Here is a 21,866-nt window from a genome sequence, read left to right on the forward strand (position 1 = left end):
TTTTGCGATTTTTTCGTCGGCGTCACGACTTTTTCGTATATTGTCTCGACTTTTTCGCAAATTGTCACAACTTTTTCGTAGCCGTTCCGACTTGCGTGAATTGTCGCGAAAAAAACGTACTGTCGCGCCGAGTACAAAAGTTTCGGATTCATTCAAGCTTCAGTATTGTGACTTTCCTTGGGCCAGGTTGGAGCTGCAGAGTGCCATTGAGTCCTATGGGAGACTTTCCTTGGGCCAGGTTGGAGCTGCAGAGTGCCATTGAGCCCTATGGGAGACTTTCCTTGGGCCGGGTTGGAGCTGCAGAGTGCCATTGAGTCCTATGGGAGGCTTCCAAAATCATGCGGAAAAAAAATCAAGTCGGAAAGGTTTGCCCGCCGTTTACGAGCGCTGAATACGAAAAAGTCGCGACAGCGGCGAAAAAATCGCAAAAAATATGAAAAAGTCGCAAAATGTTCGTTTCCAATCCGATTTTTTCCCATTCAGGATTCGTATTCGTGGATTAGTAAATCAGCCCCTAAGTGGCATATTTATCAAAAGGTAAAATACTGTATATACTCGAGTATAAGCCTAGTTTTTCAGCACCCAAAATGTGCTGAAAAAGTCACCCTCGGCTTATACTCGAGTCGGGTGCCATGGGTCCCTCTAGACTAACACCCTCTCTCCTTTGTGTGCAAATTAGGCCCCCTGCAACCAGACCCCCCAGTGCCCTGGCCTAGGCTCCCACTAGCAATACTTATTTGCCCTTACATCCCTCCGGGATGTTTGGCAAATGTGGCCAGTTTGCCAATGTGCAATGAGCGTGGGGTAGTACTGATATTGTTTTTGTTGACCCTCTTCTCCGCTTACAGAGCTAGTTTACTGTTTTTCTTTGAAATAAATATTGAAAAACATATACCCCACTGATGCCTCAATTAATGTAATTTTATTGGTATTTATTTTGATGTTAAAACTTAGCAGTAGCGGCTGCATTTCCCACCCTAGGCTTATACTCGAGTCAATAAGTTTTTCCAGTTTTCTTAGGTAAAATTAGGTACCTCGGCTTATATACAGATCGGCTTATACTCGAGTATATACGGTAGATCTCAGTACAGTTTGCTAGACTCTTAACATTTGATAAGTACTCTCCTATGTTTGTGCCAGCATGGTTTTAAGCCTAACAGATCTTTCCAGACTCATTTAATTGTCTTTTATGAGGAGGTGAGCAGGAACCTAAGTGCTGGGATGGCAGTGGATGTCTACTTGGACTTTGCTAAAGCATTTGATACAGTAACTCTCAGAAGGTTAATGATCAAATTGAGGAATATTGGCCTAGAACATAATATTTGTAATTGGATAGAGAACTGGCTGAAGGATAGAGTACAAAGAGTGGTGGTAAATGGAACATTTTCTAATTGGGCCAGTGTGGTTAGTGGAGTACCGCAGGGGTCAGTCCTTGGGCCTTTGCTTTTTAACTTGTTTATTAATGACCTGGAGGTGGGCATAGAGAGTACTGTTTCTATTTTTGCTGATGACACTAAATTGTGCAAAACTATAAGTTCCATGCAGGTGCTGCCACTTTGGTAAGGCCTCACCTTGAGTATGCAGTGCAGTTTTGGGCTCCAGTCCTTAAGAAGGATATTAATGAGCTGGAGAGAGTGCAGAGACTGCAACTAAACTGGTAATGGGAATGGAAGATTTAAACTATGAGGTTAGACTGTCGAGGTTGGGGTTGTTTTCTCTGGAAAAGTGGCGCTTGCGAGGGGACATGATTACTCTGTACAAGTACATTAGAGGGGATTATAGGCAGTTGGGGGATGTTCTTTTTTCCTATAAAAACAATCAGCGCACCAGAGGCCCCCCTTTAGATTAGAGGAACAGAGCTTCCATTTGAAGCAGCGTAGTTGTGTTTTCAAGGTGAGGGCAGTGAGTTTGGGGAATGTTCTTCCTAGTGATGTGGTAATGGCAGATTCTGTTAATGCCTTTAAGAGGGGTCTGGATGAGTTCTTGAAAAAACATAGTATCCATTGTGATACTAAAATCTACAGTTAGTATTGATGTTGGTATATATGGTTTATGTATGTGAGTGTATAGATAGGTCAGTATGGGTTTGTGTGTACTGGGTTCAATTGGAAGGGTTGAACTCTGGTCTTTTTTCAACTTTATGTAACTATGTAACTAAATAGTCCTTACAAGTGTATAGAAGGCAGTAAAACTTGTTCTTCCATTTCAGCTTTTGATAAATATGTGCATGTGGTGTTGATCAAAATGCCACTGTCCATCGAATCACAATTAACATATAAAAATTAGTTTATTTGGTGTGATTTATATTTTGGTGATAAATGCAATGCCACCTATTGCTGCTAATGGGAAGTGACCAGAGGCAAGTCACAAGTAATGGTGGACCAAAAGCCTAAGTGAGTGCATCAGCCCTAAATCAAAGGAGTGGAAGAGATACAAGTGTTTAGTAGAGCATAAACAGAAAACAAATATATACAAAGACAGACAAACAAACCTATAAAAGAAAATCTTTATGTATGCACCTATCAAAATTCCACTCATTTAATTTTTAGGACACACAGAGGCTATTACAGCTGTTGCAGAATTGCAGAATGGCCTACAAGCGGTGACAGCATCCAAGGATGGCACATTAAAAGTTTGGGACTTGAGTACTGGCAAATTCATTTATACGCTTCATGGTGTTGGAAAAAACATAGACTCTATTACTGTATGTATGCAGAACCAAATAGTTGCATTAACAGAAGATCATTCCTTCCAAATTTGGGATCTTACTAGCAGGAAAGTGATCTATTGTGATAATGATACTTTGGACATTCCCATCTTGACCTCTGCAATGGATGGCCAACTCCTTTTGGCATTTTTTGATGGAAGCCATTTGGTCAAGGTAATTTGTAACTTTTGATATACAGCAGTAACTGATTCTTCCTTTTTAGACTTGTAACACATAAAATAACTATTCTATCCATTTAACATTGCTAAGTTAACACAACAGAGTGAATTTGTCCCCATACAAAGGCACGAAAAAAAATGTATATTAGATTAGACTTAGAGCAGATCTCTACTAAGGCATTGTTTGTGGACATTATGTGAATCTCACCAGAAATAAATATCTGTGTTCTGTTTGTGATCTGTAGTAAAAAAAAACATATCATAAATTCAACCATCTGGTTGCAGATGGGCAGTCTATCTCCAACTACTATGGGTTGCTATGTGGTGGCCAGGTTATTGTCTTTTTTTGCCCTTGTCACAGTAACCAGCAACTAAACCAACATAACCAAACTTAGGTGAGATAAATAATTTTGCATTTGCTATTTTAGCTACACTCTCAGTATATGACAAGTATCTGTGTAGAAAACTAAGAAGTGTTTATCCTTTATACCTTGTTTTCAAGGTGTTTGACTTGGCAGACTCCTGCAGGCTTGTTTGCCAGGTAGCCATCCCTGCTGATGAGGCACCTGTTCACAAAAATCATTCCATCCTGGTTTCCCGAAATTCAGTTAAAGAGTATGTCTTGTTTGCATATAGGTAAGTGGCATGGAATCTGCACTATTCTAAATACATTCATAGAGGAACAGGGAATCTTACCCAACGCAAATACTAATGGGGGAGAATAATAACAGGACTGAGAGAATGCCAACAATACTTTAGTGCACTTGGATACCTAAATGAAGCTACACGTGAATATAAAAGGTTAAAAGAACAAAGACAAAAAAAGTGTAGCTTTACCAAAACCATCTGCAAATTAATCTCTGACAGGGACAAAACCTGACCAGGCCTGCTGCCCTTTCTGTCTTAGAGGGGATAAAAATCATTCATGACCCACAATGGGAAGCAAATTGTACTCAGTGCTTAACAAATTATTACTGTAAAGCTGGCCATACACGTTAAGATTTTTAAAAGATCTTTTTAGTATCATAGCACCAAGCTTATCCTGCAATGATCGTTTAAAAGTACAATTTGTGAATGAAAGTTACCATTTCAAGCGATACCGTCTAGTTGAAGCTAGAGGAACTACTTGCTTGGCCCTGCAAACAACTGGACAATGGGCAAATTTCATTGCTAATAAGGAACATTTTCAAACCTGTCTGATTGACTTTCTGGGTCATTAGGGAGAGAAAAATCTTAACGTGTATGGCAAGCTTAAATGTCCTGTATCTCTTGTAATTCTGATTAGATTCAGCAGGTAGGTAGAGCCTATGGGCCCTGGTACAAGTTTTGGGACCTGGCTTCACAGACCTCCTTATAATTGTTTGCTTCTGTTCCCCATCCCAGCCACTTACAGCCTACACTACCTGCAATAATAATATTATCGTACAGAATCAGTATGTGTATTGACAAAGGCCTTGCATATCGTCTCATCAGTCGGGCTAGACGATAAATTTTGATCAGACACCTTTGAAGGCTCCTGAGCACCAGCAAATGTTTAGTGCTGAATCAACAGAAAGGGGTAGAATTATTGTGTTTCTACCTGCATATCTGACAATTCAGCTCTGAACGTTGGTGGAGTGTACAATGCAGGATAGACTGGACATAATTGTAACATGTATGTTCACATTTAGTAATCAGCCCTTCATTGACCATTAGTGCCAGGTGGTTGAAAGTTGAACTTCTCAACATTAATAGATGAAGATTAATAGAGCATGAACAATCCTTAGAAGGGGTTAAGTGTTTGCTGTAACTTCATTGCTGACAGTAGGAGGGTTGGGGGCACCTAAGGCAGTTGGGTTTAGTTGCAACAGTACAGGTCATTTTCTGGCATTCCACATGTGGTCCTGGACCTTGTTGCAACCGCAACTTCACAACGTTCTATGCCACTGATACACAGAGAGAAGAAGCAAACTATCAAACATAGTATCTGCTAAAATTCTGTGTACTATAGGCTTAGTCTTCTAATTCAGGCCTGTGCATTCCCACTCCTCCCTATGTGTGAAACACTCTTCTATGTGAAACATACATAAAACCTGTGACTGTATTTACTTGGACAGAGAAATGGCTGTTCCATGGAAAGGACTGCATTAGTATCTGTTTCCACTGCATGTCTTTACCAGCACCAAGATTAGTATTTGAAAATATGTATATTGCAGCACACATTAACTATAAACAAATGCATTCCAGATATAGGATGTAGTAATGAATTGGATCTTGGCAGAATATATGTAATTGACATAAGCATTATAAACAAAGCAGCTATGGTTTAAGCAGAACATTTGTGTATCTGTTAAGCTTTATGTACATAGGAAGTAGTTTATAGCACCTCTTTGTTTGTACTTGTGATGAAAGGCTTGTGTAGTTTCCTTGTGCTTTATTCTGCCAGAGGGTTCAAGCCAGTATGACCCCTAGCAGATTTGTGTATATTGGATAGATATTTACATATTCTGTTCTTTTTCTCTCACAGGAGTGGGAAAGAGGCCATGGTGCTGAATGCCAGAAAGGGAATTGTTGTTGCCAAACTAACTGCGCAAGACCCAGTGGCCTCTGTCCAAGGTGTTGCTGTAACCAACGAATATTTCTTAGTTATCTGCAGGTATAAAACTAATGATATAAAACTAGAATCAGATGTGTTTAGGTTGCCCAGGCTGGAGTCATCTGTTTTATTGTATAGCTGCTGTACATGAGAAAGCTCATAGTAGTCCTATAAATGTATATACGGTATATTCACTGGCTAAATTTATTGCAGGTACCCATCCTTGAAGATGCATGACATTGTACATATAGAGCTCTTCAGTGTGAACACCTTTGCTTACATCCGCACTGTCAAAGGCTGCAGCAATGACTTCATTTGTCAGATTGCTGTGAATCGGCAAGGATCCCACGTGGTGGCCTTTTCTCAGATACCCAACACAAACACCACTGAAATAGTCCTTTGGAATTTGGAAACTGAAGACCACAAGCATATTGTTACATTTCCATCAATACCCAGGGGAGGTTAGTGTGACCGCTTTACGCCAAATCTGGGCGCAATGTGTACATATCACATGTTTTATTTACAACAAGATTGTTAACATAACTGGTTCAAGGTAAACTTTGCTGGTTAGTAAATGTTGGTTTGTTGTAAGGAAGAACAATGAAAGTATCTTCAGAACCAGAGTCAGACTAGCCTGCCAGGGCACCAGGAAATCTCTCAGTAGGCCCAAACCCTAGTGGGTTCTACCATAAGGCAATTCCCCTTAACTCTGTAAGTTAAGTATGATTGAAATCAAGTGGTTGTGAAAATGGACCCAGGATGTCAAGTTTTGTGGTGGGTCCAGGTGCCAGCCTGACACTGTTACAAGTTGTGAGGAACCAGTAGCCTTTCTTTGGGGGCCACTGATACTTAAAGGGTTAAGTGTTGAGTATGGAGATAGCTGAGATGGGAGACAGGCAGGTAGGTACTTTAAAAACAGAAACAAGCTTTATTGCAGAACTGGCAGCTTAAACCAGGCGGGAACACAGGCAGTTTAACAGGCAGGCAATGCCAGGGAAAAGTCCAGAGTAAGACATACAACGGGATAAAGAGTCTTAAAGCCCAGATTCAGGCAGAGTCACAGACAGGCCAAGACCTTTACCAGAAGATCAGGAAAAACAGTTACTTTTACTTTTAGCAGTAGAACATAGATTACATAGGCAGGATCACCAGCAACATGGTGATTTAGGTGATCAAGGTGATATGAACTAGTGAATTCATTGGCATCAGTGGGCCACAAACACAAATTTCTGCCACTTGGATGTCATCATCTATAGCAGGACTGACATTTATGTCACTGGGCCTGCGTCCGCTGAACTTTCCTTTAGAAAGATAAGTGTATAAAAGAGTATAAAGGAGTACAACAATAAAAATGGCTCTTTTGGTGACCTGGCCTAACGTGCGGACCAATAAATATCCTGCCAGCTTTACTAACTTTACTGCTTAACATGCTTAGCAGTTTAGAGTACCTCAAATTCCTCTGATGTTTGCACTAATTTTTTATACTTTCACATCTTTGTACTTTGTACCTCACAGAAGGTTAATGATCAAATTGAGGAATATTGGCCTAGAACATAATATTTGTAATTGGATAGAAAACTGGCTGAAGGATAGAGTACAAAGAGTGGTGGTAAATGGAACATTTTCTAATTGGGCCAGTGTGGTTAGTGGAGTACCGCAGGGGTCAGTCCTTGGGCCTTTGCTTTTTAACTTGTTTATTAATGACCTGGAGGGGGGCATAGACAGTACTGTTTCTATTTTTGCTGATGACACTAAATTGTGCAAAACTATAAGTTCCATGCAGGATGCTGCCGCTTTGCAGAGCGATTTGACAAAATTGGAAAACTGGGCAGCAAACTGGAAAATGAGGTTCAATGTTGACAAGTGCAAAGTTATGCACTTTGGTAGGAATAATATAAACGCAAACTATCTACTGAATGGCAATGTGTTGGGGGTTTCCTTAATGGAGAAGGATCTAGGGGTTTTTGTAGATCACAAGTTGTCCAATTCCAGGCAGTGTCATTCTGTGGCTACTAAAGCAAATAAAGTGCTGTCTTGTATAAAAAAGGGCATTGACTCAAGGGATGAGGACATAATTTTGCCCCTTTATAGGTCCCTGGTAAGGCCTCACCTTGAGTATGCAGTGCAGTTTTGGGCTCCAGTCCTTAAGAAGGATATTAATGAGCTGGAGAGAGTACAGAGACTGCAACTAAACTGGTAAAGGGAATGGAAGATTTAAACTATGAGGTTAGACTGTCGAGGTTGGGGTTGTTTTCTCTGGAAAAGAGGCGCTTGCGAGGGGACATGATTACTCTGTACAAGTACATTAGAGGGGATTATAGGCAGTTGGGGGATGTTCTTTTTTCCCATAAAAACAATCAGCGCACCAGAGGTCACCCCTATAGATTAGAGGAACAGAGCTTCCATTTGAAGCAGCGTAGGTGGTTTTTCACGGTGAGGGCAGTGAGGTTGTGGAATGCCCTTCCTAGTGATGTGGTAATGGCAGATTCTGTTAATGCCTATAAGAGGGGCCTGGATGAGTTTTTGAACAAGCAGAATATCCAAGGCTATTGTGATACTAATATCTACAGTTAGTATTACTGGTTGTATATATATAGTTTATGTATGTGAGTGTATAGATTGGTTAGTATAGGTTGTGTGCTGGGTTTACTCGGATGGGTTGAACTTGATGGACAATGGTCTTTTTTCAACCCTATGTAACTATGTAACTATGTAACTATGTACTGTATTAGCATTTTACAGTTTTTGGTATTACTATTTAGAGGCTTTTCTATGCACTTGCTCTATTATTGGCACCATTTATTCTGTCATTTCAGTCTTCTGTTTCCATCTACAGGCATATGCTGTGACTTGCGTTATTGTTTAGCTTTTTGTGATGGAGAGAACTACCTAAGGTCATGGAACCTGGTCAACCGTATAAATGACCAGACTCTCAGCATGAACATTAACAGGTTAAAGAGAACTGATGGGATCCAAGAGATTATCACAATGAAGAATTTCCCCAGGCAAGTGGGCTGAACTTCATTTCTCATTGTGTACCTTTGGTCTTGTTACAGAGAATGGAACCTAAACTGTGATATACTTTTGCTCAACATGATTTGAGTAGTGTTCACTTAGGATGAAAACGTTTGCATGATTGGATCACAGAAAGAAAAGTTTTCATAATATCCTGAACACAACTATGGAGGCTGCAAGTCTAAAAGATTTTTAAGACAGAATGCCCAGGCCATTTAGATGAGATAACTGTAAAAACTAGGGATACTCAGAGTTTGTTTACCCATGTTTGTCATAGTTAACCCAGGTTTTACCAGCTTCAGAAATCACTACTAAAAATTGCAGCTACCCTAACCGAAACAATAGTTTCATTTACATTTTTCAACCCATGCTCTAGGTATGCGATCTGTAGAAGTATGAAACCAGGTCTCATCACAGTCTGGAATATTGTAAAGTCCAAGTGCAAAGGGAGTGCTGTAAGGGTTGAACGTGGGCTGGTGGAAAGCACTGATATTGTACTGGTCAGAGATATGAAACTCTTTATTCTGACTGACAGAGGGATGGCCTCATTCACTGAAACACCAAGACCTATATTTCAGGTAGGCTGATATTTAAAGATCAACTAAATTTACTGTATATATGAAGCTATAACAATGAAAAATATCCTTATATTTGTGATCTAAATGGGACAAATGTGAGGATATATTTTTCATCTATTCTCTTCCCTCTACACATAACTCGGAAACACCACTGGATGGCTGCAGAGCAGAAGGTAACCATGCCTAATGCCTTGCTCAACAATGAAAAGTATAGGAGATAGATTTAAACTGCTGGTTTCTTTAAACACAAAACACTAAGCACTTCAGAAAAGTTGGTCTTGTTCTTGGAAGTTAGTTTGGGAACATTTCCCAGGCAAATAAGTCATTCAGCTCCAAAACTTAAGGACATTAGAGGTCACTTGGAACTAGTGACAAATACAAGGCAAAAACACTCAATGGCGATTCCTAATATATCAGTACAATATATAGTGATGTGTAACACTTTTGTTATCTCCCCAAAAAATCTATTTTTAACCAATTCTAGTGAAATTGCAAATAAAATATAGTTTTCTTTCTCTTGTTTTACTGACACATTACTGACCACATTAGCAGATACTGTGCCAGATTCAGTTTGAGAAAATCTTATCTCCTTATTTCCCACAGAGCCAGATGCAATTCAAAGAGAAATATATACCTAACTGTTTGTCACATTGAAAAACTCTATTGAAGTCTATGGGAAAAAAACTGGAACAGAATTAGGAGAAAAGTTTTCACCTCAAATTGAATCTTGCCCATAAGCTTTTCACATGATAAACAATAAAATAAGATTTTCTCATAGAACTGAATCTCTGGCTCAGTTAGCCTTGGTTTAGACAACCTTTGGATGAGGTGCCATACAGCTAAAAGAACTTGGCATATACCTAGCCTTAAAAAAGAGTGAGTTAGGCATGTATAGGACTATATACTGGTTTTGTTTTGCAAAACATAACTTTTTAAAATTCCTATTTAAATATGGATTCATATGAAAAATGAGTTGTGGAGGGTTGTGTGTATATTTTTGCTGGTCTAGACCACAGGGTCCATCTACAAACGGAGTTATGTAATTATTATTATTATTATTTATATAGCGCCATCAATTTACACAGCACTTTACAGAATAGAGGGGTACAAAAGACAGAACTAGCATGGTGTAACTAGCATGGCGTTAGAGTTCATGTAGGTCTGTAAAGTGACAATAAGTGCAGAGTGAGAGGTGAAAACCAGTGGTTAGTGAATGTTTGGGGGGTTTAGGTTATAGGCTTGAATGAAAAGATAAGTTTTAAGACACCTTTTAAAGGCTTGGAGAGTTTGGCTGTGCCTAATGGGACGGGGAAGAGTGTTCCAGAGGATGGGAGCAGCGCGTGAGAAGTCCTGGATGCGAGAGTGAGAGGAGGTGATGAGTGAGGAGGAGAGAAGGAGGTCATGTGTAGAGCGAAGGTTGAGTGTGGGGGTGCACTTGGGGATTAGGGTGGTTAAATAGAGTGGTGCGGCACCAGTGAGTGCTTTGAAGGTGAGTACAAGAATCTTCATCTGTATCCTGTACGTGACTAGTAGCCAGTGCAGGGATTGGCAGAGAGGGGTGGCACTTGTGGAGTGGGAGGAGAGGTGTATGAGTCTGGCAGCACTGTTCATGATGGATTGGATGGGGTCAGTTTAGACAGGGGAAGCCCATAGAGCAGTGAGTTGCAGCAGTCTAAGCGAGATATGACGAGGACGTGGATGAGAATTTTGGTCTCATGAGTGAGGAAAGGTCGAATGCATGCAATGTTTTTTAAGTGGGGAGTGAAAGAGAGAACACAGTCAAATGTGACTCCTAGACAGCGAGCTTGTGGAACTGGGGTTATATTAATATTTCCCACGCAGACAGTGATGTCAGGCAGGGAAACGGAGTTGGAGGGTGGGAAGATGACCAGTTCAGTTTTGTCCATGTTGATTTTTAGGTGGCGAGAGGACATGAATGCAGAAATTGCAGTTAGACAGTTGGAGACACGAGCTAGGAGTGAGGGCAGGTCTGGGGAAGAGAGGTAGATTTGGGTATCGTCTGCATATAAATGATGGTGAAATCCAAAGGAGCTGATTAGTTGACCCAGACCAGTGGTGAAGATGGAAAATAGAAGGGTCCATTTAGCAACTTAAATGCATTACTTTCTGCTGACAGCCGTGTTATTACCATCTTTACTAAGACTTCCTAAGTACCCAGCAGCCCACTGCATTTTGGTCCTGCTCTTTATGCAAGTGGAGCAAGACTGAGGGGCAGGTCAGCTTCCACAATATACACCCCTTTGTACAACCCCACTTCCCTCACAGATTATATGAGAAGTATCCTTTTGCTTTACATTGCACATGGTGTACTATCTACACATTAGTAAAGCACTTTCTAAAGGGGTAATGTATTGTAATTGTACTGGAATAGTTTAGTGGTCGGTTCCAGTTCATCTTTTAGCTACGAGCCCCCTGGCATAGTCCTTACCCCTGAACTGAATCACCCTGATGGTGCAAAAGTGAACTCTTTCCCTGTATCTGGTAGCTTTTAACTACTACTCATATCATTTAAATTGATAGAAAAGCACAGTCTGATCATTTGCTTATACGCCCGCAGACTCTTCTTACTTATGACATGTTAAAGAAAAAATATGTGCGGAAACAGAGTGGTCTGTATATCATTCCTTGTCCAAAACATGAATACAGGGTCTTGGATGGAGGCTTACTCTTGGGACTGTCTGAAAACCGGTAAGTTGTCTGTAAATTTCATTTATTACCAATAAAATATTTAAAACATATTCTTAGAATGAATTAGAAATAATAACATTTAGCTTTACAGTCTGGAGGACATAATTAAGATAATTTTTTCATGAAGTTTCAATGCCATTTTGACCCAAATCAGTCTAAAGTTTGAACTTTATATTGATGCAAATGTGCTTTAGAATATTTGGTTAATAGCTTTTTTTAACAGTTTAAGAGCATGTTGATGAGCTGGAACTTCTGCCCCTCCCAGTCTAATTTACACGTTGACATGCATTATGCTGAACCAAATTAGATCTATTCCTAAATCATGTCAATAGACTTCACAAGTCTTTGTGCAAACTCATACACTATCATTATAAAAGGAATATATTTCATACTTTTGCAGGGACCATTTTGTCATTTGGAACATGGACACAGGATTTATAAAAGAGCGTCTCAGGCCCAAATATAAGGAGAGAAATGCAACAGACTTACTGCCAGAGCCTGATGGATGCAAAGAGAAATTAAATAAAGAAGAGCTACACCAGCAAAAAAAACAAAAAGGGACAGGTAAAACCCCAACCTTGGGGGCAGATTTGAATCTTTCTCTCTCTCACAACACTCAGAGGGCCGTGCTGTGGGATCATTTCCCTAATTAACACTTGCTTGTCACTGGAAAAATGCAAAGCTTCCAGTTGCAATTGGATGGCAGTACCCTGCCACTGAGAGTTTTGGTGAAGTGTCCTACTCCCAGCATTATTATTATTATTATTAACATTAATTTATAAAGCGCCAACATATTCCGCAGCGCTGTACAATAAGTCCCATATGCTGTACTCCATCTCCTCTCTGGTGCAGGCAACACCATAAAGAGCCACATCAGCTAATTTAAAGAGCTGTGTAAAATAATGTATGCCAAATGAATCTCATATACATCAAACTGTATTCTGTGCATCCCTACTTGATATGGACATTGAGTGGGGGGGGGGGGGCATAAGGCAGCTGATGCAATTGGTGTGCCAGTTAGTAGATACATTAAAGAAATAATTACAAAAGAAGATTTCTGTTATACATGTATAGATGTTTAATAGCAAGTATGAACAAAGAATATGCAGCACTTTATAGACACTATAAATCATTCACATTAGACCCTTCTCCAGCTCTGTAATGCCTTTTCATTTCAAGTGAATGGAGCTGACAATGGTGCTATTGGGCTATTGGCACCCCATGTTCCATCAGCCTAAGGTCCCTGTTATACAAACACAGTATAATCAGGAGACAAGTAACCTTGTATATAATCCTAAAGAATGTCACAGAGGCACAAAAAAGAACATACCGACCCTGTGCAGATTGTGTCCTTATAGGAATCAAATTCAGGACCCCAGTTCTGCAGTGATAACCACTAAACCATGTTGCTGCCCCAATGTATATAGTACATTCCAATATATTTAACAACTGCAAATGTCATATTTTCAGTGCTTCTGACACCATGGGAAAGACGCAATGAAACTAAAACGGCAAAGAGACGTAGGCTTGATGTAGAAATGAAGCAGGAGGTGGAAAAGATGCAGCATCTATTAAATGAGAAAAATAATGCTATCGACCAGTACCTTCTCAGTGAGGATGAAAAGGTAATTAATGCAGTTATACATAACTATCAGTCTTACTTAAAATTTGAAGAATTTACTGACACTTTTTATGTTTGCCTAAACAGTTCATTTCCTGGTACTTGACTGAATCTAGTATCTCCTATCCTTCTGTCAAAAGAGTCTTTGTGTAATTACAAATTTAAAAAATCCCAAAAACCTCTCCTGTTCACTTCTACATGACCTCACCAGCTTTTAGATAGTGAAGTTTGAGTTTCTCATGGTTTTTACACTTGATAAGTAAGAAAAAAAAAATCGTGTTTTTTTTTATACATATTTTTCTAATTAGGCCCTCTTCTATTTATACATCATTTAGTAAATTAACACGAGGCACAACTTTGACACACTTACCTTTGTGACCAGCTTTCAATGCAAGCCATATTGGTCTCATGTTGTGCCTTGCATTTGCATTCATAATTGTGCCTTAAAAGCATAGATTGTCTTAAACATATTAGAAAGTGTGGATAAATACCTTCACCTTTTTCTCCATAATCTGTGTGTGATTTACCAGTTGCAAAATAGACTTATTGTTCAGTGTTGTTGGTTTTACAGGTGATTGTGTGTTCGTATTATGCACACCATCTCTGTGTATTTAGCTTGGAGACCATGACCCATCTGAGTACTCTGGAGGACACAGAATCTATGCTTTTCTTACACAGCGCAGCTTTGACTTCCAACGGTAGCTTCCTGGCTCTTTCCAACTATTGTGATGCTGAAAAGATCAGCTATGTGACTTTGTGGGACCTACAACGTGGAAGGGTAATGTTATAGTGCTGCTATGTTCAATATTATTGCATGTTATATGTGTGGCAGTACAGCAAACTAAATGTTGTTATGTATAGTTATAGTGGTAAGCGAATTATTTTGTCAGCATGGATTCACTGCGAAATTCCACATCCATTTTGAAATTTTTTCAGCAAAGCGAAACGCGACAGATTCGCTCATCATTAGTTATGTATGTTTCACCTATTGTAAGCTGAGGAGATCCCTCACTGCTATTGCATGCTGATAACTGCTGGTAGCAGTGAAACATATTGCTCAAAAATTCAGAAATCAGGTATCATAAGCCTTGGGCAATAGGCAGGGATCTGCAGTAATTAATGTTGTTTTTTGGGGAAAGAAAATGCCATGCGTGCTAATGCAATTACCTAGGAATTACACAGTTTACTTAAATTATCTGCTCTACTTTTTAATAGGTTAAAAAACGACTTAAAAATGAGCCCAATGTCTGCTGCATGGCTCTAACAGATGAGGCTGATCGAATAGTTTTTGGCATCGCTTTGGAAAACAAGTAAGGAATATTAACTGGTTGAGCGGATTCTGCATTATGTCACATGGAACTATGCTTCGAAAACACTTCAGAAAGAATAATCTGCACATTTGTTCCTGTACTGGCCATGAGCGTGTAGTTCTGTGCCCCTTAGTGTAAATAAGAATAGTCACTGGAGATTTAGCAAACTTAATAGCTTTCTGAACTATGGAATGACTTTTTGGTAAAGCATTTTGGGAAGATTTGTCACTCACGGTTAAATCTTAGTTACCATGCATGACAAATCTTCATGTGTGCCATTACCCTAAAAGTTGAACACAGCGTATTCGCACAGAGCTGCCAAAGTGATAGTCTGATCTTTTGGACAGCCTTTGTGGTCATTCGCTATAGGTCTGTTTTAATACAATGTAAATGGGCATAGGGGCATTTGCCCAGTTCCCATAAGGACAGGGAGGCCTACCAGGGGGCGTCCCCATTATGTGATTATCTGTTTTCATGGTTGGCAAGTAGAGATGCACCAAATCCACTATTTTAGAAAGATTTGGTCGACAAGGGAGGGTTAAAGACAGCCGTGTGCTTTGTGCAAGGTGAAAAATGTTCAACTTCCGTGTTTTAAGTGCCCCCTGTGATTAAAGATGTCCAAATTGAGTCGCTTAGGTGCAGACTAGCTAATAAAGTGAATCAAAAAAGGTGAAGCGTAAAGTCACACACATTCTGATTGGTTCAACAGTGTATATTAGACAGCACCATCAAGCCCATTTCCACACCTTGTATCTCAACCCCTTATCCTTATAGATTGTAAGCTCTTTTTAGCAGGGTCCTCTTCAGCTCTTGTATCGGTTATTGGTTGAACTAATCTGGATGAGTGTGCACAGAACTTTTTTTATTTGTATTAAAGTCAAGAGCACCAACAAAAACTGATTTTGACCAGCCTGCCGCAGTACCAGAAAGGCTCTGCAGAAAATCATTAATAGTTATGATGGTGGGCCCTAGTCATCCGATTCTCTGGTGGGCCTTAGGAGATCCACTCTGAGTCTGACTGATGAAATCATTAAGCACTGTTTATAAGGATAAGATATATATTTCTATAAAACACCATATTTTTTTTCGTCGACATATGGTGTTGGAGATGTAACAGCTGCTTTTTATTTTGAAGACTGAGATTTTAAAAGCAGTAATTATTAAATGCTATTTTGTTCTCCTTTCTGATCACCTCTAGACTGAAGGTTTGGGAACCATTTAGACGTAAGCACAAAATTATTCCAGGTTATGAAAACCTGAACCTCTCAGTTGACAGCAAACTTCAAGTAATAGAAGGAGGATCAAAGGCCATTTTGCTATCAGGTCAGTGTTGTGCAGTGTTTGATGGTGTTGGTGCAAAAGTGCACTGGAATACAAAGATGGTGATTTACTAAACAGCGCAACCCTACTGTCTTAATAAAAACTTCCCACATTTTTATAATGCCATGAAACTAAACCGAGGAGAATAAAATTGAGCCGAGATTCATGTATTAAGTATTAAAAAGCCTTGACTCAAGGGTAGAGACCCACAAGCATCTAAAAATTAAAACTGCATATTTGACTTTATAAAAGGGGCAAGTATAGACATTACATTTTAAATAGATAAAAAGCTGGTTCCATATATTTGACATTTGTTTGCAGTCTCATCATTACTCTGTGCTGGTGAAAATGCCACATGCCTTGAGCCCCAAAAAGTAAAGGGGCATCCATCACTGTAGTTATTATGTTGCTTATGAAGGAGATATTTGGCTGTGTTCAACACAAACTTATAGGGGGGCTGGTGTTGAATTATGGAAGAGGTCCCCAACCTCTTTTATCCATGAGCCACATTTAAATATAAAAAAGTTGGGGAGCAAAAGTTCCTAGGGAGTGCCTAATAAGGGCTGTAATTGGTTATTTAGCAGTCCCATGTGGGCTGGCATACAGCAGGGTCTTTATGCAAACAAGACTTGCCTCCAAGTCAGAAATTTTAAAATGTACACCTGCTTTGGGGCCACTGGGAGCAACATCAAATGGGTTTGTGTGCATTATGTTGCTCACAAGCCACAGGTTGGGGACCAATGGTCCAGATAATCTGGCCAATATTCTTTAGGATGTATAATAAATAAAGGTATATACTTTCTTTTCACAGGTGAAGTCAGTATGTGGAACTTGGATGATGGAACCTTAGTGTCTGTTTTCACACCAGACAGTAAAATCTGTTGCTTGTCTCTAGCCGCAGATAGAACAACTATCCTTATTGGCATGAGTGATACACCATCCCTCATCAACCTGAAAATTGCATCAAGGGATAGAGAAATCCTATCTTCTACAGGCACAAATTTGTTTGGAGAGGAGTCATCAAGCAGTGAGGATGAACCTGACGATAAAGATACATTGTTAAACATCTAGGAATGATATACTAGGATTCTTTGTTACAATGATGTTACACTGAATACAACAGCTATTTCCTACTAGAGGTCACATCAAGCTCAGTGGGGTCCTGATCTTCTGAATAGTAACCACATAATGCAGTCACAGTACTGGAAATATCCTCACTGAATGGACCATGGTGGCCAAGCTCAGTGATATCCTCCTCAGAGGAGGGCAGGCAGAGTTGGTGTCCACTTAGAACTTAAGAACTAACAACGGATGTTGGTAAAAGTTGCCCTGAGTTGGACTAAAATGCAAACAGAGACATAAATACAGGAATATTTTCAAAAGTCAAAAATCATATATACTTAGCAGTGACAACACTGCCCCAGACATTTAGGTAGCAATCTTAATATTGTTTACGTTAGTTATACCATGAAAAACCTGATAAATCTATAGGTTTTGTAGATTTATTGCATGGACATGCTAGGGACCTGCAACTTGTGCTTCGCCAGCAGTTGTTTCACTAGAACTCCCTAAAACCCACTAATTCAGCAACTGATGCAAAGCCAGTACGTTTAAAAAATGTAAGTGGTTTTATTTTCCACCCCCCTTACAGTTGCAGCTAAGTAATTTATTGAAAAAAGTTATTATTTAAAAACAAAAGGGGCCAGATTCAGTCTTTAAGGGTAGATTTGTCGCCATACGCAAGTAGAACACATGGTTTGTGGTGATTTAGATTACTTGTGGGAATATGAAGATGAAGACAATTTTCTGCTATTAAGTCTGATCACCACGAATAACGTGTTTTACTTGTAGCGACCAGAAGGTATGGTAAAGGAAAACTATACCCCTGAACAGTGTTGGTCTCTGTAAAAATATATTAAAACAAGCTCATATGTGAACCCTGCTTCATCTAAATAAACCATTTCAGAAAAATATACTTTTTTGGTAATATGTGCTATTGGTATATACTAAAGGCTGCCCCCTGGGATCATAGGATTCACAGTGCACACAAACAAGCCAAGGCACACATACATGCTAGGCCCCATCAGCCAATGAATGGACAGAGTTCTGCCTTTTGCTCCCACACTACTTCATGTTACAGTTAGAGCTGCATTATTTCCGGTCAGGTGATCTGTGAGGGGCCACACATTCACATGAATGGCTGGCAAACCTGCAGGATCCTCCATTCACTCTTTCATAAAACTGCCCCTAGGTTTCATTAAGGGAACTGTGCCTTTAACAGCATAGAAGAAAAATACTTATATTCTTTCAATCCCACTTTATATTGCGGTTACATGTGCTATGTTTTTCAGTTAAGATAGAATAGACCATAGCTGCAAATGATATTCTCTACAGGGGCAGTGCCTGTTTTTCACTCTTAGGCTGTGGAATTATCTGCACAGAATGTTAATGATGTTATGGGGAGTAATTGCTAGAAAGGGATCCTTAGAGAACAATTACATTGTTATATCCATGACCAATAGTATTAAACACTGGCAGATGAACTGATACTACTACTGCCGAGTTCATTCTCACTGTCTCTGTAAGCAATGCCCACACAAGAACTATTTGTTGGGAGTTTGAGATCATGGGTTCTCTAGACCGAGCAACTACACAAAAGCTTAAAATTGCCATACGCAATGGAAAGCATTGGGTGGAATTATGCAAAGCACACCTCCACTGCCAACTCCAAAGTGGTGGAGAAGGAATACGGGTCTGCAGTTTTCATGGTCTCATCTAGGGCTCCAGGTTCAAGGGAAAGCAAATGATACAGGTACAATTTCTTTCTTGACAACTCCAGGCTTACTAGTTTGGGAAAGGCCATTTCTTGTTTTAGTATGGCATTGTCCCTGGCACAAAGTGAAATCTGTGAGCTCTGTCCTCAAATCTCTATCGTTCTTGTGGGATAAATAGGCATGCCTACTGCAAACAAGGTCTTATTACCTGTGCATGACCACACATATGTTCTTGTGCTGAACGGAAGCAAATTCCACTAACAGTCTTTCCGCATTGAGGGGAAAAGCCATTATTAGCATTATTTGGATATGCCACAAACCTCTTCAGCATCAGTCTTTGTTCTTGATAAAGTATTATTTGTGTCTTGTTATTCTACATAATATAACAGTATACCCATAAGCTACCCTAGAAGTGCTTACTGGTACACCCAAAAGACCCAACACCAAAGCACAAACAAAAATGCACAAGTCTATACATTGGGAAGACTAAACAATCGCTCAGTAAGAGATTGCCCAACATAGGAGGGATAACTGAGCATAGGACTATCTACATCTCAAGCATAAAAAGTGCTGCTTTGAGGACAGCAATGTGCATATTTTGGAGCGAGAAGATGGTTTGACAGAGGTTTAAAGGAGATGCCATTGATGCCAAACTGGGAAGACCATCCCTAAACAGAGGCCTGTGACACTGCTTGTCAGCATCATACACTGCTGCACCAATATCCTTACCCTGGTGGTTTCACAACAATTGACACTTCCAGTCAGGTACATAGAAAAATATTATGAGAATCATGGTACTGGATCACATTTTTACATCTCTGATAGTTTTAGTAACACCTACCTGAATAGTTCAATTAAACTATGATTAGATATCTGTGGCTGTACTACCCTCAAGGGTTTAAAAGCAGGGAAATTTCCTACCACTCAGTTGAACTGAAGAAGCTGCTCGAATGAGTGGTGAAACATTTTCAAGAAAACTCAGTCCAGTTGCTTTAGACTTCATTCTTCTAGATCAGTGATCCTCAACCAGTGGCTCCTGAGCAACATGTTACTCACCAACCCATTGGATGTTTCTCCCAGGGACCCCAAAGCAGGTCCTTATTTTTGAATTCCTGGTATAAAGTCATGCTTTAGTTACATAAAAACAATGAGCACTGCCAAGCAGAGACTCCTGTAGGCTGCCAGTCCATGTAGGGGCTACCAATAGCCAATCACAGCCTATAATTGGCGCCCCCAGGAAATCTTTGGATGTTTGTGTTGCTCTCCAATTTTTTTTTAACATTAGAATGTGGCTCACAGGTTAAAAAGTTTAGGGACCCCTGTACTAGATAATGATATGATCTGGATAAATGAAAATCTCTATATACCATTCTCTCAAAGGCTTAAGATTGTTTATTTATGGGCCTAAAATTCAGTCAAGGTGCTCTGTTTGCAGGAGCTTACAGCCATAAAAGTTCATATACTCTATTTTCATGTTGGTGCCATATGCTTTGGTAATCCTATGAATATGCCATTAACATTTGGAATGTTTTATCTTTAAGGTAATATGGGAAATAAAATGCCATATACTGCAAGCTCTGAGACAAATTTCAAAAATATTTATAATACCTTTTTGTACCTTAGTGTATGTTATTATAACATCTTACACCAAACATTCACTAGGCCACCCCTTATGGACCAAAATTTGTTCAGGCTCCCTTAACAGCGCTTCTGCATATAAAAACATGGACTGCAATGGCAACCCTGCCATAGCTCCAGTAAATAAGCCCTCACTTCCTGAACATCAGCCTGCTTAGCCCTTAGGTTTGGTCCCCATATTCACTGCAACTGGGCCACAGTAAGAGAGCCAGCTGCCCAGAATGAAAATCACTGCAACAGTTTGGTAGATGTACAAGAAAAGCTGGTACTGTGTTTAACTGCTTGCCTACTGTATAACATCCTGTGGTGCCAGTTAACAGGGACCTGACCGTGAATACCATAGATTTATGGTTTTGGGATACTATTTTAGGTATGTTGGGCTGCATGTTTACTTGCAACAAGCATTGCCACAAGATCTTATTTGTGTTTATGCACGTGCATTAAACCAGCTAAATGAGTGTGTCAAAAAGGGGGATATATCTTCCCGTTAAGCTAGCTTGTGAATGGGCAAGGGCACACTAAGGGGTGATTTCTTAATGCTTGAGCCTCTGGTCCCTAACACCATGGCTAAACTCACATTTCTGCATCAAAATACCTCGGCTCACTACCAATCGTTTTTTCTCCAAGCAGATTTTGCAAATAAATAAAAGATTGGCACCTGAAATCTGCAGAGCTTATTTTTTTTTCTGGAGGGAAAATTGATCAGAGGTATTCTGGTGCAAAAACTGTAACTCCATTAAAAGCTCATGCGTGGTTTTGGGAACCAAACACTCAAAGTCAGCACCCATGCGTACGTCACGATTTTACATTTTGCAGCCAGGCAGAGGGCTGCATTGGCCTGAGTGCAGCTACACGGAGCAGGCCCAACAAAACATATTTTCAATAAAAACCCCTTTGGCTCAGGTTGAACAGAGCTGTATATTATCTTTTGCACTCTGATCTTTTCCTGGGCACTACAACCGTGTGAATTGTGGTCACATAAACATAAAGCTGACTGTAATTTAATATATTTGCTTTACAAATCACACCCCCCTAAACTGTTACTGAAACACAAAATGTCATACAAACCCATTAGGAACTGCTGGGCTACTGAATGTTTATTGCCTCTCAGGCAGCCTTAATGTCATGTGACTGCTAAAGGTCAAATGATTTTAGCACCCAGTAAGAAAGAGAGCTGGAAGGGACAATAATATAAACACACATAATAAGAGGCTTGTATTGAAAATATGTTCTGCTTATTTATAAAAAAAAAAATATATATATATATATATATATATATATATATACACACATTTCATTATAAAGTGCTAAAAATGTGTTTTTTTTACCCTTGCCAGTCCAAACTCCTGAAATTAGGGAGTCCAAATCTATATCCGCTAGCCCCTCCTCGTCCGTCTTTCCTAAGGAATTCATTGTGCACTGCTGGTTCTGACTCATCAA

General features: G+C 39.7%; 1 protein-coding gene across 2 annotated transcripts in view; it reads left to right on the forward strand.

Moving 5' to 3' along the window:
- LOC101730828 overlaps positions 1-18,321 on the forward strand; it is a 50,095-nt gene extending 31,774 nt beyond the window's left edge. For both annotated transcript variants that reach the window (XM_031895436.1, XM_031895438.1), the window contains 13 exons: positions 2,550-2,881; positions 3,389-3,522; positions 5,393-5,521; positions 5,675-5,922; positions 8,298-8,466; positions 8,853-9,054; positions 11,633-11,763; positions 12,164-12,327; positions 13,234-13,388; positions 13,956-14,162; positions 14,600-14,694; positions 15,893-16,017; positions 16,826-18,321. In XM_031895436.1, coding sequence (XP_031751296.1) covers positions 2,550-2,881; positions 3,389-3,522; positions 5,393-5,521; positions 5,675-5,922; positions 8,298-8,466; positions 8,853-9,054; positions 11,633-11,763; positions 12,164-12,327; positions 13,234-13,388; positions 13,956-14,162; positions 14,600-14,694; positions 15,893-16,017; positions 16,826-17,085 — 2,351 coding nt within the window. In that variant the 3' untranslated portion in view covers positions 17,086-18,321. The remainder of the gene's footprint in view (positions 1-2,549; positions 2,882-3,388; positions 3,523-5,392; positions 5,522-5,674; positions 5,923-8,297; positions 8,467-8,852; positions 9,055-11,632; positions 11,764-12,163; positions 12,328-13,233; positions 13,389-13,955; positions 14,163-14,599; positions 14,695-15,892; positions 16,018-16,825) is intronic.
- Positions 18,322-21,866: the final 3,545 nt, after the last annotated feature.

This window comes from Xenopus tropicalis, chromosome 1 (genome assembly GCF_000004195.4).
Source record: "Xenopus tropicalis strain Nigerian chromosome 1, UCB_Xtro_10.0, whole genome shotgun sequence".
Lineage (NCBI taxonomy): Eukaryota > Metazoa > Chordata > Amphibia > Anura > Pipidae > Xenopus > Xenopus tropicalis.